General features: G+C 24.5%; 1 protein-coding gene across 1 annotated transcript; it reads right to left on the bottom strand.

Annotated features, from left to right (window-relative positions):
* Nucleotides 1-12,402: 12,402 nt before the first annotated feature.
* Nucleotides 12,403-15,965, bottom strand: LOC145833654 (kelch-like protein 26). Its single transcript, XM_082940800.1, has 4 exons — nt 15,673-15,965; nt 13,125-13,256; nt 12,682-12,927; nt 12,403-12,523 (listed from the first exon to the last, which is right to left on the bottom strand). The coding sequence occupies exons 1-4, from the start codon at nt 15,963-15,965 to the stop codon at nt 12,403-12,405; spliced, it is 792 nt and encodes a 263-aa protein (XP_082796926.1).
* Nucleotides 15,966-17,533: the final 1,568 nt, after the last annotated feature.

Here is a 17,533-nt window from a genome sequence, read left to right on the forward strand (position 1 = left end):
AACAATTGTTTCAGTAAGAGCTTCTTGAGTATCCAGAAATACCACAATATTGTTGCCAATGTTGAATGCATTAAAGTACCATCTTTCTAAACCAGATACTTTAATTTCTGAATTTATTTTTATGAACTTTCTCGAACAACAGTCAAATACTTCACAATTTATATTTTGCTCTCCACCAATAACAAACATTTTATTACCCATACTAACTGCAACATGAGAACGTCTCTTTTCAATCATATCAGATAAATAAGTCCATTTGTTTTCATGATGATCATATGCTTCTGCTGATTTCAACGGAGACAAATCATTTTCACCTCCAGTAACAACAAGTTTATCTTCAAAAACTGTACAAGCAGCACAAACTCTTGCCATATTTAAATCTGCTATTTCATTCCATATATTACTATTGATGTCGTTAGTGTAACATGAACTGACATTTTTATAACTATTTTTATCCCACCCTCCAATTATGTACAATTTATTCATGAATGAACTAACACAGTAACAAGTCGGTTCTTTCATTTTTAAATTTTGATGATTCCAAGCTTTATTTTTTTTAGAGTAAATTTCAACAGGTACAGCTGACAAATCAAAGTTTTTATTTTGATCTTCACAATAGCAAGTATATCAGATTTGATACTAACTAAATCTAAGTAGCTATGAGGTTCTACCATTGAAAGAAATTTATTCACTTTAAAACTAGGTATTTCCAATTCTAAAACTTCGTTTGTAACTTTTCCATTTTTGTCTTCACCTCCACAAATCAAAACACTAAAGCCTTCTTGGTTGCAATATCTGTTTTCATACAAAACTTTTGGTACTTGGAAAGGAAGTGGCTTGTTTTTTTCATGCATCATAGTTTTTTGTGTGAGATAGGGTGAAGCTAAATATAAAAAAAACTAAAATTTAACAAAACAAATTATGAAGAAAATTATAAGATGTATTAGTTATAACAAAATAAGTTCTTCAAAAAAATTCACTGTTAAAATATGCCTATTTCAAAAATCTTAATATAGTTAATTTACAACTTACAATTTTAAATTCTATAGTCTTGTTTAAGGGTGGGAAAGGTACGACCCGCGGGTCGGATCCGGCCCAAAAATTAAAATGAATGGCCCGCTAGCGAATATACTGGCCCGCAAAAAGTCAATATTACAAGAATTGTATATTACTTCGTATCATATTTTTACAAAACAAAACTGTAAGAATTTGACTTCAAAAACATGATAAAAATTACTTTATAAATTAATGTGTACTATTAAAACACTATTTTGTCCTAATATTTTGTGTTTTTCGAACTTTGTTGGAATATCTATTGTAAAATTACACCAAACATCTGATATGTCTCAACCTACATCTTAATTTGTCAGACTTGAGAAAGTTTTTTGAATTTGAAGGATTTAAAAAAGTGATCAACTGTACCCTTAAAATTAGATTCCGGCAATTTCTAAAACTTTTATTTACATTAGAATCCGACCGGATTCGTATCTCGACTTAAAATTAGTTTTAGTCTGATTCGGATCTAAAAATTCATTATTTGGCTGGATTGAGATACTTGATCCGGTAAATCACTAATTCGAAATGCTCCGGCCCTCAAAAGACTAAATTTTTCCGGATCTGGCCCGTTGATTGAAAAACGTTGCCCACCCCTAATCTAGTTTATAGCTAACCTATTTCATTTTAAAAATATTTCGAATAGTTAATTTTATATTTGTTTTTTATTCTTGATAATTAGTAAGATGTTTTCAAATATTTTAATTTTTGCACAAGTTTTGGATGTTTTCTTTCAAAGTTGAAATAAAACTAACGAGCAATTTTTAATGTTTTTTTGCAGCTCTTATGCAGCATGTTTTCGTTGCAGCTTGTTAAAAAAGTCAAAAAAGTTACATCGTGTATTTGTCTAAATCAAAAAATCTATAGATACATTCTAAAACTGTTTCGATACCATTATAATTTTGCATATAAACTATTAAAAAATGTTTTTTGTTGCGATGATTCATACTTTAAAAACGTCGACTTCAATGTATAAAACTTTTAAAAAACAATTAATAAAATATATCTCTAATAAGAAATAGAATAACTGTAAACAAAATTTTTGTCACAGACCATGGTTTATTTTATAGTCCTAGTTCTTTAACGGAGAGGTTTTATAAAATGTCTGCTAAAAAAAATCATAATGATTTTATTATTAAAATCTCACTTTGCTGATTTAGATTACTAATTTTGTTTTAACTTTTGTCTTAACTGTATAAAGGCTCCTGAAGTGTGAAACTCTCTGAAAATTTATTGTTTAAACCTCAATGAAAATAAATGACTTACAACTAAAAAAGGTCATACAAAATTAGTATATTGGCAAAGATAATTTTCTTTTTTACGTGTATTAAATAAAACTTGGTAGTTCTTGTCAACTAATAATTACATGTTACCACACCTAGTCCGCTAAATAAAAACGTTGCACACGCAATATTTAAACAGCAAAAACATTTCAACAACTAAACTAGTACTCAATGACTAAGTTCTACGTGTTGAATTTCTATTTTTTTTTTGTATCTTATTTCAAACAAACAAAAAACCGAAAAAAAAACACATAAAGCAATTAAAAAAGTTGAGTTTATTGAAAGCTGTGTTTCTTTTAATTACCAAATACTTATGTTAAAAAGTTGTTTTTACTGGACAAAATAGTAATGCTTATTTTTGAGTAAAGTTAAAAAGTTACAAATAACCAAAATTATGTTAAACTTGTAATAGGTAAAGCAATTTCTACAAAATCAATACTTGTTAATCATCTTAAGATTAAACTTTAAACTACCTAGTTTTTTTTTTTGTTATTTAAAAAAAAAAAATTTATTAGACTAATAGTGATCAGACTTTTTTAGTTTCAGTTTACAGAAACTTTTCTAATCTTAATTAATATAAATAAAATTAATTTATTTATGTAACAGCTTAAAAGTGTTAGTAAGTTTGTTAGGTCTAATTATAGCTTTATTAGAATCTACTTTATCAAATATATTACTTTGTATTTTGATTTACCTCTACATTATTTGATGATTATGGATCTAAATAATTGCAAAATTTAATATTTTGTATGATAAAACTAATTCATACATTCAAATCTAAGCAAAAAATTTAAACATTTAAATAACCCTATTTATTAAACTTAGTTATTTTGGAACGGGTTTAAATTGCACGAAGACAAAAATGCACAAGGTTACTAAACTGCACTAGGGGACTAAATTGCACGAAGCCAAAATTGCACGAGGGAACAAAATTACTAGAGGAGCAAACAATTAAACAGCTTAAAATCGTAATCTTGTTTTACAGCTTACGATTTTTTTTTTTTTTTTGATTTAAAATTAGTTAAGAATAATTACCACTAACATGTTCGTGTATACAAAACTAAAAGCTTTTTAGTATAAAAAGAATAAAAAGTACAATTTAAAAACTAAGTTTGAAAGAAACACCATAACTTTGTATTAAAATTTTATTTATAATAAATAACTAATATTAATGTATTATTAACCGGCCTCTTTTTCTTTAGTTATTTATCAATAAATTCAAAATATAAGTTTTATTCTTAACATGAGTTCTTGAAAATTGAAAACGAAAGACTTGTTCAAACTATAAGAAATTAATATAACATTTATAAAAAACAGATTTAGTTAACAAATAGTATACAAAATTAAAATATATAAACTACCTACAACTTTTACGTCTTTTACACATTTTAAGAACTTATGATTTACATTTTTGGATTACATTACTATAAACTTTAAATACAAATATAGTTTCAAACATTAAAAACCAATGTGGTTAAAATACACTTATACTTATTAAGAAATCATAACATTTAATTTCAAAATTTATATGAAAAGGTAAATATGAATATCATAACCTGTTTGAATATCTACCTTTTTTACTAATTTATTTTAAACTAATTTTTTCAATAGGTGTATTTAATTTGTAAACTTTTACATTTAATTTCTGAAATTTTTACTTATTACATAGTACATTTGGTTTATGTTGTACTTAGAAAAAATTAAGAATTCTTTTAATCATGCTATAAAATATTCTAATAAGAAACTAACGTTATTTATGTCATATATTACTTTATCCAATACAATTATTTGTAATAACTTGAGATTAACAATAATTAAGTATTTTATTACGAAGTTCTAACAAGTTAACTTTTAATGACATTTTTTATTTAATTTTGCTTTATTGTAACAAAGACTCAAATGTAATTAATAACATAAGTTTTGTTTAATAAATAGGAAACGAGATAATTAAACTTAATATTGTCAGTAAAACAAATAAGTATACTAAATTAAACGAATACGGTGTCAAAGTTTAACTCAAATGAAATAAAACAAACTTTGCTAAATTTTCTTTGACAGTGTTGTACGCACGTTTCAATTGTTTTTTACATTTCGACATAGTATTTAACAAAACTTAATTCGAACCTATTTTTAATAAAATCACACTTAACATTCAGCCATTTTTCTTTTTCAACATCGTATAAATAAACAAGTGTTTCTTGTTGAAAGGGTTTCTTAAATCTTTGAAACACCACAATATTGTTTCCGATGCTAAATGCAGTAAAACAGAAATGAAAATAAGACGATTTTATTTCTGAAGCAATTTTTGTAAATTTTCTTAAAAAACTATCAAATATCTCATAATTTGTATTTTAATAACCACCAATGACAAACAATTTATTACCCATACTAACTGCAGCATGATCACTTCTTTCTTCAATGATGTCAGGTGAATATGTCCATTTGTTTTCATAATAATCATATGCTTCTACTGATCTCAATGAAGAATATCTATTTTCACCTCCAGTAACAACAATTTTACCTTCAAAAACTGTACATCTACCACAATCTCTTGCTATATTTAAATTTGCTACTTTGTTCCATGTACCACTATTGATATCATAGGCATAACATGAACTAGGACTTTCATCACTGCTTTCTCCGATCAAATACAATTTACTCATGAATGAACCAACACAATAGCAAATATTTGTTTCAATTTCTATATACTTATAAGTCCATATTTTCTTTTTATCAGAATAAATTTCAAGAAATAGAACTGGCTCATTGCTGTCATCGAATTCTTCACTACTACCAACACCAAATATATCAGATTTGATATTAACTAAATTTAAGTCGCAATGCGGTTTTACCATATAAGGAAATTTGTTTACTGTAAAACTAGGTATTTCCAATTCAAAAACATCGTTTGTAAATTTTTCATTTTTGTCTTCTCCTCCACAAGCCAAAACACTGAAGCCTTCTTGGTTAAAATATCTATTTTCATACAAAACTTTTTGTACTTGAAAAGGAATTGAGTTGCTTTTTTCATACATCATAGACATTTGGCTGGAAAATAAATTTTAGTTTAAAAACAAAAATTAAAATAAAATTAGACACATTAAGAACAGAACTATATAATGATCAGTTTAAAAAGAAATTATAGATAGAAAGAAATATATATTTTCAAAAGCAAACTAGTAGCAGTTTTCAACGATTATTTTACAACTTGATGAAAAATCTATGGTTTTTCAAATGTTGTCAAAGCAAAAAAAATATGGAAACTGATAAATGGTTTTCTATTTAAAAAGAAAACCCTTAAAAATTTAAAATATTTTATTAACAGTTTTTAAAGGTTTTTGATCGACTAATTTAAGATTTTTAGTTTTCTTTTTTTAAATATGCTCGCTCTCGTAATAATATAGTTTTTATAAAATACTTTTTTTTACCAAAAAAACTCATAAAACTACTTGATTTTTACAAAAAAAAAAAACTTTTCTAGATAGATTTACAGGTACCATATCTAAAATAAAAAGTATGTTTGACAAAAAAAAATATGAGAAAGCCTTAAGAATAGTCAATTTAATACTGCTTAAAACATCAATAGACAGATTCTTAAAAAAAACATACAAAAAAATATACATTACAATCCACTATTAAGCTAGTCGCAACCAAAAGTGTTTAAATTTAATCTAATACAAATTCAAAAACTTGAAAACTTAAAAATTACTTAGCAGAAGCACCTTTTAAAGTCAAATCTCTCATTATGTAGACTTAGTTTTAAGTATTCAAAAGTATCTTTCTTTGGTTCAAAAATAATAACGAATTGATAACTATTTAAATGTTTTGATTTACCCAAAAACTTTTTAAATATAATTTTACTTGATCTTTAAGATTGAATTTAAAGTATCAAGAAAAATGTTCAAAACTGGTTATTGCTAATAAGGTTTGATAATAATAAAGATCCGAACTAAAAAGACTTCTTGTAATATAATAAAAACAAGTTGCAAGTTAATAAATAAATTAAGTACTTTGTAAAACGTTGTTAGTATTTTTAAAATATCGTTTGTTAATAGAAGTTTAAAATAAAAGTTGATTACCTGCTCATTTGTAGACTTTAGAACTGTTTAAAAAAAAAATACCTATTACTGTTTCTACTTGATAAATTGATAATTATTTTAATACAAGATAAACAATAACATAAACTGTTTATTATTTATTAGCAATTTAAGGTTTAAATAAACAAAAACTTTTAATAAAAACTGTTTCAAATTTTGTGGTATACTGAAAGAACAAAATAATTTATCTGTTGATTACAACTAGATTTATTTGCTATCAGTAAATTAAAATTTTCTAAATGCTTTACTAAACTATAAGTTATACCAAAACATAGCTAAATTAGTATTAATTTTTTTCTTTTGTTTGCGTGTTTTTAGCAAAAATTTAAATAGATATAAAGTTTTGTATCAAAAATAAATTTATATACGTCAAATAGCACTTAATTATTTTAAGTTGTTAGATATTTTTCAGTAAAGTGAAATAAAAAGTTCAATATTAGTTGCATACAATAATTAATCAATGCCTTATGGAGTTTATGAAAATACGTTTACAAATATATATCAGTTATATTAAGTTGCTAACATTTAAAACTAAATCACTAAGAATAACTAAAATATAAAACAGTAGCGTTAATGAACAATAAAAAAAGCAGATAAGGAAACTTGAAACTTTTTTTAAATTTATTAATGAGCAGCAAAGTACTATTAATAGCTTTTAAATTAATTTCTTGTGATAGAAAATAAACTTATTTCTACAAGATATTAAATAATATATATATTGAATTTTTAGTCTGTAAAGCATATTAAAAAAGTTAATAAATCTAAAACAAAACAATTTAAGTTGTCTATTTTACTTAATATCAAAGAAAAGTCATCATAGTCCTTTAAATTGCTTTAAAATTGTAATATTAAGACCTTTTTTCATATTAAGAATACCTAAGCTACGTTTTGTTAACTTTAACAACTAAAAGTATTATAATTTAATAATATTTTGACTGATAGTTAAAACAAAAGTTTTAATTTTATCTCCTAGATAATTAACTATTCAACGTTGTGTCGACGTCAGCAAATGAAACAAAAATATTTTTTTTTATTAACGATTCACAAATAACTTAAGTGTTTTTGAACCTAGCCGTAATAAAAAAATTTATTATAACTTAAACTTAAAACAGCTCTCCTAGCAACAACTTAAAATTAATTAGAAGTTCACACATTTATAAACAAAATACTGTTCGTTAATAGAAGTTAAAAATAAAAGTTAATAACTGCTGTTAGTATGATCAATTTAAAACAGCAGCAGTTTTCTGCGTTTTTATTTTGTTGACGTCACTTAATTATTTAAATCTTATTTTTTTATAATAGATTAATATTTATAGCTATGTTATTGTTTAAATTTAACTTGAAAATGATAAAAAAAATAGAACAAAAGAATTTCGGTACCTCTTTCAATACTTATATATATATTTTTTATAATGTATCTATTAAACAAAACGTTTTCAAAAACACATTTACAACTATAACTTAATTTTGAGTTTTAAAAAATTAATTGTTGATTTATTTAAAATGTTGTAAATTTTGTTTTTGTATTTCAGTGAGTTTTTTAGATATCTGTTGAAAAATATTATAATAACACTTTTAGTCAATGAATACTGTAATATGTTGTTGTTTTACCTAAAAATATTTTATGTAAAAAATAACCTGGTAAACAACTTCAATGAACAAACTTCTAAACAAAATAAAATTGGCATATATACTTGCATTAATTTAAAAAGCACTTAAATTACAGCATACTGTTCAAATTGTCAGTGTTATATTCCTTAAAACTTTATTTAACCAGATCTCAATTAATAAACATATTGTTAATTGATATGATTTAAAAACTTTTATCAAATCTTTAAAAGTTTAAATTCATAAGATAAAGCTTATATTTGTAGATACATTCAAAAGAGTACACAACATTTATTTTGGTTTTAAATTAATATCAATAAGTTTTGTTTCGACCAATAAAAATATTTCTAACTGTCAAAATTCAGAATATTTATAAATAAAAGACGGTATTCATAGCATAAATACAAAAGACTAATTGATTTTCTGTAATGAGCAATCATTTATAATGTATTTTTATTATAAAATGTTATATACCTGGATATCCTCATTAAAATATTTGAAAAAATATAGTTTTTAAATTAAGCACTTTATCATTTTTTTAGCGTATAAGTGATAGTTATTCATAATTTTATAAATAAGATCAGTTGGATTTTGTAAAAGAAATTAACTACATTAATAAATAATTATATTCTACATGATATTGCTTGCTGGATTTTGTATATCGTATTTCAAAAATTTACTTCCACTCTATTTTTCACAAAAAAAATTAAACTGCTCTTTATAAATATACACAGTTTACTAATTAAATATTTTTTAATATCGCATTTTTTATGTTTGACAAAGAAATTGTGAACCGAAAACATTAACATAAGAGTTTCTAGATTTTATATGTATTTTAATTTTGAATAACATTTTCGCTGACTAAAACTTTAATAATAGTATTTTTTTAATTTTAAACAGTTGCTTCAAAAGTAGGTAAGTGATTTATGTAATGTGTATGTTTACCAATCACAATAAATTTTTACCGCACTTATATTCATATTATAAATTTCAAACATCTAGAATATTATAAACTATTTTTTGTAAGAAATCAACAAAACGTTGTGTGAATAAATTTTTCTTTTATTTTGTTCAATATGTTTTATATTAATGTTTTTATGGGTTAACCTATACAGATTTTGAAATTTATTGAAAGTTTAATTTTTATAAACTAACGTAGAAGGTTTATGTAAATGATTTAGACATAACTAACTCCCTACTTAAACATTGAACTTTTTATTAGTTTAAAAACGTGATAACGTAATTAAACTAAAACAGAAACTAAGTTCCAATCAATAAATCTGAGCAATGCTACCTCAGCATACAGATAAAATGGTAATGTCTTCAGCCTTCTAAAAAAAACTAATTTAAAAATTCTTCTTTATTACTTTTAACCTATAAATTTAGTAACAAAACATGACAAAAAAATTTCAACCATATTGTTGGAAAACTAAATACTTTACTTTTAACATTAAAATCATGTTATAAATCAAAATTTAAATCAAAATTAAAAAAACTCATACATACAAAAGATTAAGTCTTCATTTTCAGTTGTATATGAATAATTTATGATAACTATAAAACAAGAAAAATGAAGTTATTATAAGTAGTTTACTTCATGTTAAGTTTTAAGCGAGACTAAAATGTATTTGAAGTTCATAGAAAAAAATTACTCCACGTCGGATAAAAAATGCTCTGTAACTGCAATGAGTTACATTATCTTGATTTTGTAGCTGATAAAACTGGCTGCACCAAAATATACTTTATAATGTATATTCATTTTTTCGTAAACTAAAAGATTTTAAGAGAGAACTATACTTTTTTTGTTAAAACTTAGTGGTGTACAAATCTATAACTAAAAAACAATTTCGTGCACCAAGTCGATAGTCCTGACGTTTAAGCGCTTTTTATGTCGTTAGATAAACAATACTTTTGAAAAAACTATATTCTTACTAATACATGTAATTAATATTTTGACATTAAGGTTGATTTATATTACTGTTTTTAGACTGACTTTTTTCTTCAAATATCTATGATGCATGAAAATAACAAGTCAAACTCTTTTCATGTACCAAAACCTTTGTATGAAAACAGATATTGTAACCAAGAAGGCTTCAGTATTTTGAATTGTGGAGGAAAAGACAAAAATGAAAAACTTACAAACAAAGTTTTAGAATTGAAAATTCCTAGCTTTAAAGTGAACATATTTCCTTCAATGGTAAAACCGCATTGCTACTTAGGTTTAGTTAACATCAAGTCTGATATAATTGCTATTGGTGATATAGCAGAACTAAATGAAAGTTTAGATGATGAGTCAGTTGTATCCGTTGAAATTTATTCTGAGGAAAATAAAACTTGGACTCATGAATATGTAGTAATGAAAAACCGGTCTTATTATTGTGTTAGTTCTTTGATGAGTAACTTGTATTTAATTGGGGGATTGATTGTAAACAATGGTAAAAGTGTTAGTTCGTGTTATACTTACGACATCAACAGTAAAATACTGAACAAAATAGCAGATTTAAAAAGCAAGAGATTGTGCAGCATGTACAGTTTTTGAAGGTAAAATTGTTGTTACTGGAGGTTTAGATAATTGGTCTCAATTGAAATCAGTAGAAGCATATGACTATTATGAAGACAAATGGAGTTTTTTACCTGATATGATTGAAGAAAGATTTCATCATGCTACAGTTAGTATGGGTAATAAAATGTTTGTTATTGGAGGAGCATATACTACAAATTGTGAAGTATTTGATAGTTATTCAAGAGTGTTTACAAAAATCAATTCAGAAATAGTTGCTTATTTAAAAGGACAGTACTTTAAAGCCTTAAGCATTGGTGAAAATGTTGTAGTATTTCAAAATTCTGGCGAACCTCTTACAGAAACAGTTATTTACTTTTACGATGTTAAAAAAGAAAAATGGTCAAACATTCAGTTTGATTTTACTAAAAACATGTTCGAATCAAGTTATGTGAAATACTACACTTAAATTTCAAAAGCAATAGGAAAAACAACAAAAAGAGTTTATGATTTTTGAAACTTTGTGTGAGTTAATCGTAACTTATTTTTAAATTTTTGTTTCAAATATTTGTTTTGGTTTTGTTTTCTTCGTTTATGTTCAATAAAAAAGGTTATATTAAAAGTAAGTTTTATTTTGTTGTAGAAATGATAGTATAAAACACCACGGCTATTTAATCTGTATTATAATTAGTAAACATTTTTTTGGATTACTCCATTTTTTTATTGAATTTAAAATATTTGCCTTGTGTAGTCAAATGTAGTTAGTTGCAAATAATAAACTTTTTATAAGGCAATAATTAAAGTTTAAAATTTCATTTTAATTCGAGAATTTCTATAAATACTTTAAGTAGACGCATTATTAAAAAAAACTTCCGAGCTAATAAAAAATATTTCAATATGAAAAATGTATCATGAAATAATTTATACAATTATTTAATTTTAAATATTTTATTTTAGTTCTGTTGTAGAATGTATCATACATGCACAGGTTAAAGATACGTTTATCTATATTCACAATGAATAATGTGCGAAAAAATTGCTGTAGTAGCAAAATAATACAAAACAGTATATCATCAGCTTAACATTTAAGTTATGTACAATCGAAACAGCTTTACTAGCAGGAGTATAAACGTAAAATCTCGCAAGAGAAAATAAAAAAGCTCAAGCAAAGATAAAGTAATATCAAGCTAAGCGAAAACCGAAAATCAAGTTTTAAGGATTCAATTGCTTACAAGAAATGATTTTGAAAAGATAATAAAAGAAGATTAATTTCTACTGCTAACCGTAGCAGAGCGGTACAACTGTATATCGTAGTTGGTAAAGATAATTGCAATTTAGTTGCTTAAATTTAAAATTTCAATAATGTTACTAACTATGATATACATTTGTACTGCTCTGCTACGGTTAGCGATAGAAATATTGAAACATATTTCATCTTTACATATTCTTTATTAGCTGGAGTTTTTTTGTGTGGGATGCGTCTAATTGAAATATTTCTTCAGAAGTTTTTAGTTAGAAATCAAATTTTCAATTTTATTTTTTTTGTATAAAATGTCTATTCTTTTCAGGAATTTTTATTTGGTTGTATAAAATATATTTTAAGTTTACTTAAAAAATATTTACTTATTTTTAAATCGATTAAATAGCTGTGTTGTTTAATGCTTTTTGTTACGAAACTAAATAATAGTTATTTATCAACGAAATTTTTTTATTGAACTAAGCGAAGCAGAACAAACAAAACAAAAATTTGAAACAAAATTTCAAAATAATTTACAGTTCATAGAGTTAACTCAAACAAAATTTCAAAATTCAAAAACTATCTTGATTATTGTTATACATGCGTTCCTATAGTTTCTAACAGTTAGGTGTAGTACTTCACATAGTTTGATTCAAACATATTTTTAGTAAAATCACCCTGAACATTCAACCACTTTTCTTTTTCAACATTGTATAAGTAAACAACTGTTTCTGTGAGAGGATTTCTAAAATTTTGAAACACTAAAATAATTTTACTAATCTTAAATGCTTTAAAGTACTGTCTTGCTAAAAAAGAAACTATTTCTGAATTTATTTTTATAAACTGTCTTAAAAAGTTATCAAGTACTTCACATCTTGTATTAAAGTTTCAACCTATAACAACATCTTATTACCCATACTAACTGCAGCATGACAATGTCTTTTTTTAATCATTTCAGGTAAACAAGTCCATTTATTTTCATAAAAATCATATTCTTCTACTGATTTCAAATTTCTCTGATCAAAATTATAACCTCCAGTAACAACAATTTTACCTTCAAAAACTGTACATTTAGCACAATCTCTTGCTATATTTAAGTCTGCTCTTTTATTCCATCTTTTACTATTTATATCATAAGTGGAAGACGAACTAAGATATATATTGTCATACAATAACAAATCTTTTCTTTCATTTTCACATATTGATGAGTCCAAGTTTTGGTTTTTTCAAAATAAGTTTCAACAGATGTAATTAATTTATAATCATCTTAACTTTTATTTAAATCTACTCTATCACCAAAAGCAAGTATATCAGACTTTTTATTAACTAAATCTAAGTAGCAATACGGTTCTACCATTGAAGGGAATTCATTAACATTCATACTAGGTATTTCCAACTCTATAGCTTCGTTTGTAAGTTTTCCAGTTTTGTTTTTTCTTCCACAAACCAACACACTGAAGCCTTCTTGGTTACAATATCTTTTTTCATAAAAAATATTTGACAATTGAAAGGGAATTGATTTGCTTTCTTTAAGCACCAAAGATATTTTGCTGGAATAAAGTCCGCGTAAATACAAGAAACTATATTTAAGCCAAACACATTTTAAACAAAACTTTGTAATAGATGAGTAACAATTATAAATTTTCAAGAAACGTTTATTAAAGAAATAAAGTTTGAAATAAAAACTTAATAAGTAATAGTTATAGATAGACTTAAAATATTAACTCTTTTTAATTTCTCTATGAATATTGTTAAAACTACATAAGAACAATTAAAAAAAACATCATTGTTTATCTAAGAAAACAATATAGTTAAATATATTAAAAATACATTACTGGTTTAAAATGTTAAGTCAAACTATGGTTAACGTAATGTTTAAGTGCAACTAAAGCATGCTGTTTCAGCATATAACATCACAAAATAGTTAGTAGTTGAAAAATTTTAAATCAAAATAATAATAGAGAATAAAATTATAGCAATTTTTTGGTTTGCATAACTTTAGGTAGATATATGCATTTTATAAGTTGGAAAGATATGTGTTTTTAGATGTAAAAACAAATAGTTTTTATTAAGGAACAAGCTTGTCTGTTTTGTTAATTAAGTAGCATACGAAGTAAGCATTTCTTTTGATATGTTAAAATTACTAATACAGTATGGACGTAGAAAGGTACACAGTTTAAAAGGTAAACTTAAGTAAAGTACGCACTAAAAAAGGAAAATGAATGTGGTTATAAGTTTATTAAAAGAAAATGCGAATGAAGTCAAAAGAGATTAAATATAACTTTTATATAGTTTATGCACATAAAACACAAATTTACTAGTAAACTTTGTTAGTGTACTAAACTTAAAGTCTTAATGAAATTTTAAACTAATTTTGGGTCACCATCTACTTAACGTAGAAATTTTATCGAAGGTAGCTGCTCAGATGCCGGAGTCATCATAAAAAATATTTTAATATGTGCTTGGTTATATTTGCAACAAAAGCCTGGCGGTTAACTGACATAACACACTAATATAACGTAATTCTAAATTAGTTCTCACGCTAGTGTTGTACTAATCTGGTTAATTGATAAAGCAGGTTTGTAAAAAGTTAAATAAACTTATATTATTATTCTGATAGGTTATAAGTGGTTCTTAAACCTTCACTACTGTTTATACAAATAGGATTATAAAGCTGTTAGATATTTTAAGCTATTTAATTAGCTTAAGCTTAGAATATTTAAGCTAAGAGTATATATAATGTTGTCAGGATGCTCAAACTACTTGTTTAACTAAAATGTCTTTTAATTTAAAATATATTTACAATGAATAATGTGCGAAAAATACAAACTTTACTAGCAAAAAATATAAAATAAAATACATCCTAAGTACAATCGAAAGATCATTACTAGCGGGAGTATTAAAGTAAAACTCGAGAAAGAAAATAAAAAGCTAAAGCAAAGGTAATGAAAAAAAAAAATTAAGTGATAACCAAATCAAACCTAGGTAAGTTTATTGCATAAAAAGAAATAGTTTGAAGAAAGAGAATAAAATAAGGTAAACTTCTACCGCTAACCGTAGCATAGTTGTACAATTGTATAAAATAGCTACTAAAAATAATTGCAATTTACTTGCTTAAATTAAAAATTTCAATAATGTTACTAAATTCGTTTAATTTACTATACGATAAATATTTCATATCTACATGTTCTTAATTTGCTCGTATGTTTTTTTTTGTGGGATTCGTCTAATTGAAACATTTCTTCAGAATTTTTTAGTTAGAAATCAAATTTTCAATTTTAATTTTTTCCGTATAAAAAGTTTATTCTTTTCAACAAGTTTTATTTGGTTGTATAAAATATATTTTAAGTTTAGTTTAAAAATATTTACTTATTTTTAAATCGATTAAATAGCTTTGTTGTTTTATGCTTTTCTTTACAAAATTAAAATTTACAAAAAAACTTATTTATCAACGAATTTTTTTTTATTGAACATAAGCGAAGCATAGCAACCAAAAAAAACTTGAAACAAAAACTAAAAATTATTTACAGTTTCAAAAGTTAATTCAAACAAAATTCCAAAATTTATTAACTCTCTTTGTTATTGTTACAAATGCGGTTCTATAGTTTTTAACAGTTGAGATAGTACTTCACATAATTTGGTTCAAACATATTTTTAGTAAAATCACAATGAACGTTTGACCATTTTTCTTTTTCAACTTCATATAAGTAAACAATTGTTTCAGTGAGAGATTCTCTAAAATTTTGAAAAATGAAAACATTTTTACCAATGCTAAATGCTTCAAAGTACTGACCTGCTAAATAAGCTATAATTTCTGAATTAACTGTTGTAAATTGTCTTGAAAAAATATCAAGTACTTCACATTTTGTAGTAAATTTTCCACCAGTAACAAACATTTTATCACCCAGACTAACTGCAGCATGATTACTTCTTTTTTCAATCATGTCAAGTAAATAAGTCCATTTGTCTTTATGATAATCAAATGCTTCTACTGATTTTAAATTTCTCTGATCAAAATTATAATCTCCAGTAACAACAATTTTACCTTCAAAAACTGTACAAGCACAACAATCTCTTGCTACATTTAAATTGGCAATTTCATTCCATATTTTTGCATAGATATCATAAGTGTAACACGAGCTGAGATATTTGTCTTTGTTTTGATTGAATCCTCCAATTAAATACATTTTACTCATAAATTAAGAAATACAATAACAAATACTTTCTTTCATTTTTATATATTGATGAGCCCAAGTTTCGGTTTTTTCAGAATAAGTTTCAACAATTACAACTGACTTACCTAAACTTTCATTAAACTGTTTTTTATCATTAATAGCAAATATATTAAACTTGTTATTAACTAAATTAAAGTAGCAATGCAATTTTACCATTGAAGGAAACTTGTTCTCTTTAAAACTAGGTATTTCCAATTCTAAAACTTCATTTGTAAATTTTAGATTGTTCTCATTTCCTCCACAAATCAAAACACTGAACCCTTCTTGGTTACAAAATTTTTTTCATATAAAACTTTTGGCAATTGAAAAGCAATTGACTTGTTTTGTTTGTGCATCATAGATTTTTTACTGGAATAAAGTTAGTGTAAAAACATGAAACTATAGTTAAACAAAACACATTTTAATAAAATTATATAATAGATGAATATAAGCCATGAATTTCCAATAAACGTTTATTATAGAAATATACAAAGTTTAAAATAACGACTTATTAAGTAATAGTTATAGATAGATTGAAATAATAATTGTTTATGGTATTTGACCTAAGTTTAGTAAAAAAACATTTTGTTTATCCTTAAAAAGTTTAAGTTTCTCTATGAATAATTTTAAAACTACATAACAAAAAACTCAAATAAACATCACGGTTTATCTCATAAAACAATAAAATTAAACATATTAAAAACATATTACTGGTTTAAAATGTAAAGTCAATAATATATTCAAATAAAGATTAGTTATAAATCACTAATAATTTGTAAGCTTTTTGAATCAAAATATATAGTCTATCAACAGTGTTAGATACTAAATATTGAAAAAGTGGGAAGGGAATTAACTAAGTAGAAGCGTAAACAAATTATGAGTAGTTTAAAAAGTTCTAGTAGGTTTACAGTAGTTTATAAACTATAGTTTGCATTATAAAAAACGTTTACTGCGGACCTGGTTATTCAAAGTTACCGTGATCCATAAAAAATGCCAGTTTTAAGAAAAAATTAACAAAATAGAAATTCAATTACTAGTTATCAGACTAGAATTATGATTTTTTACTACTATTAAATATTTAATAAGCATAATTTCAGAGTTTGTGAAAAATTTTATATAGTCGTATCTGTATACTAATGTCTCGATATGTTTAATTAATTATGGTACCAAAAAAAGGTCTATATTTATCTAAAACTATATATTTAAATATAATTAGTAACTTGAAGTACTTTTATATAATACTATCTGATTCTTACAAAAGCTAAGTCAAAATTTTGGTTAAGATACACAACAATTAAGTCTAATTATTGTTTTCTTTTTGTTTATAACTTATAATTATGAACGATGTTAATAGTTTGAGTTTACTAATATAAATAATTTATTTTAACAAAACTGAAAAAAAATGGGTCGAACCGAAGATGTTTTGCTATCTTACTCGTGATTAAGGCAAACTCGGTGATATGTTATTACCACCCAGTATGGGCTTAATCAAGGGCATGATGCAAAGTATATTGACACTTTGGTGACTGTCATGGGGATCA

The sequence above is a fragment of the Thalia democratica genome, chromosome 4, assembly GCF_965202585.1.
Source record: "Thalia democratica chromosome 4, ktThaDemo2.hap1.1, whole genome shotgun sequence".
Taxonomy (NCBI): Eukaryota; Metazoa; Chordata; class Thaliacea; order Salpida; family Salpidae; genus Thalia; species Thalia democratica.

Coding starts and splice junctions, on each gene's coding strand:
- LOC145833654 (XM_082940800.1), bottom strand. CDS start 15,965: ATGTATTTAATTGGAGGATTCAATCAAAACAAAGACAAATATCTCAGC. Junction 13,257..15,672: donor GTTAGTCTGGGTGATAAAAT/GTTTGTTACTGG, acceptor TTATGAAAAAAG/ATATTGTAACCAAGAAGGCT. Junction 12,524..12,681: donor GTTAGTATGGGTAATAAGAT/GTTGTTATAGGT, acceptor TCAAAATTTTAG/AAATCCTCTCACAGAAACAG.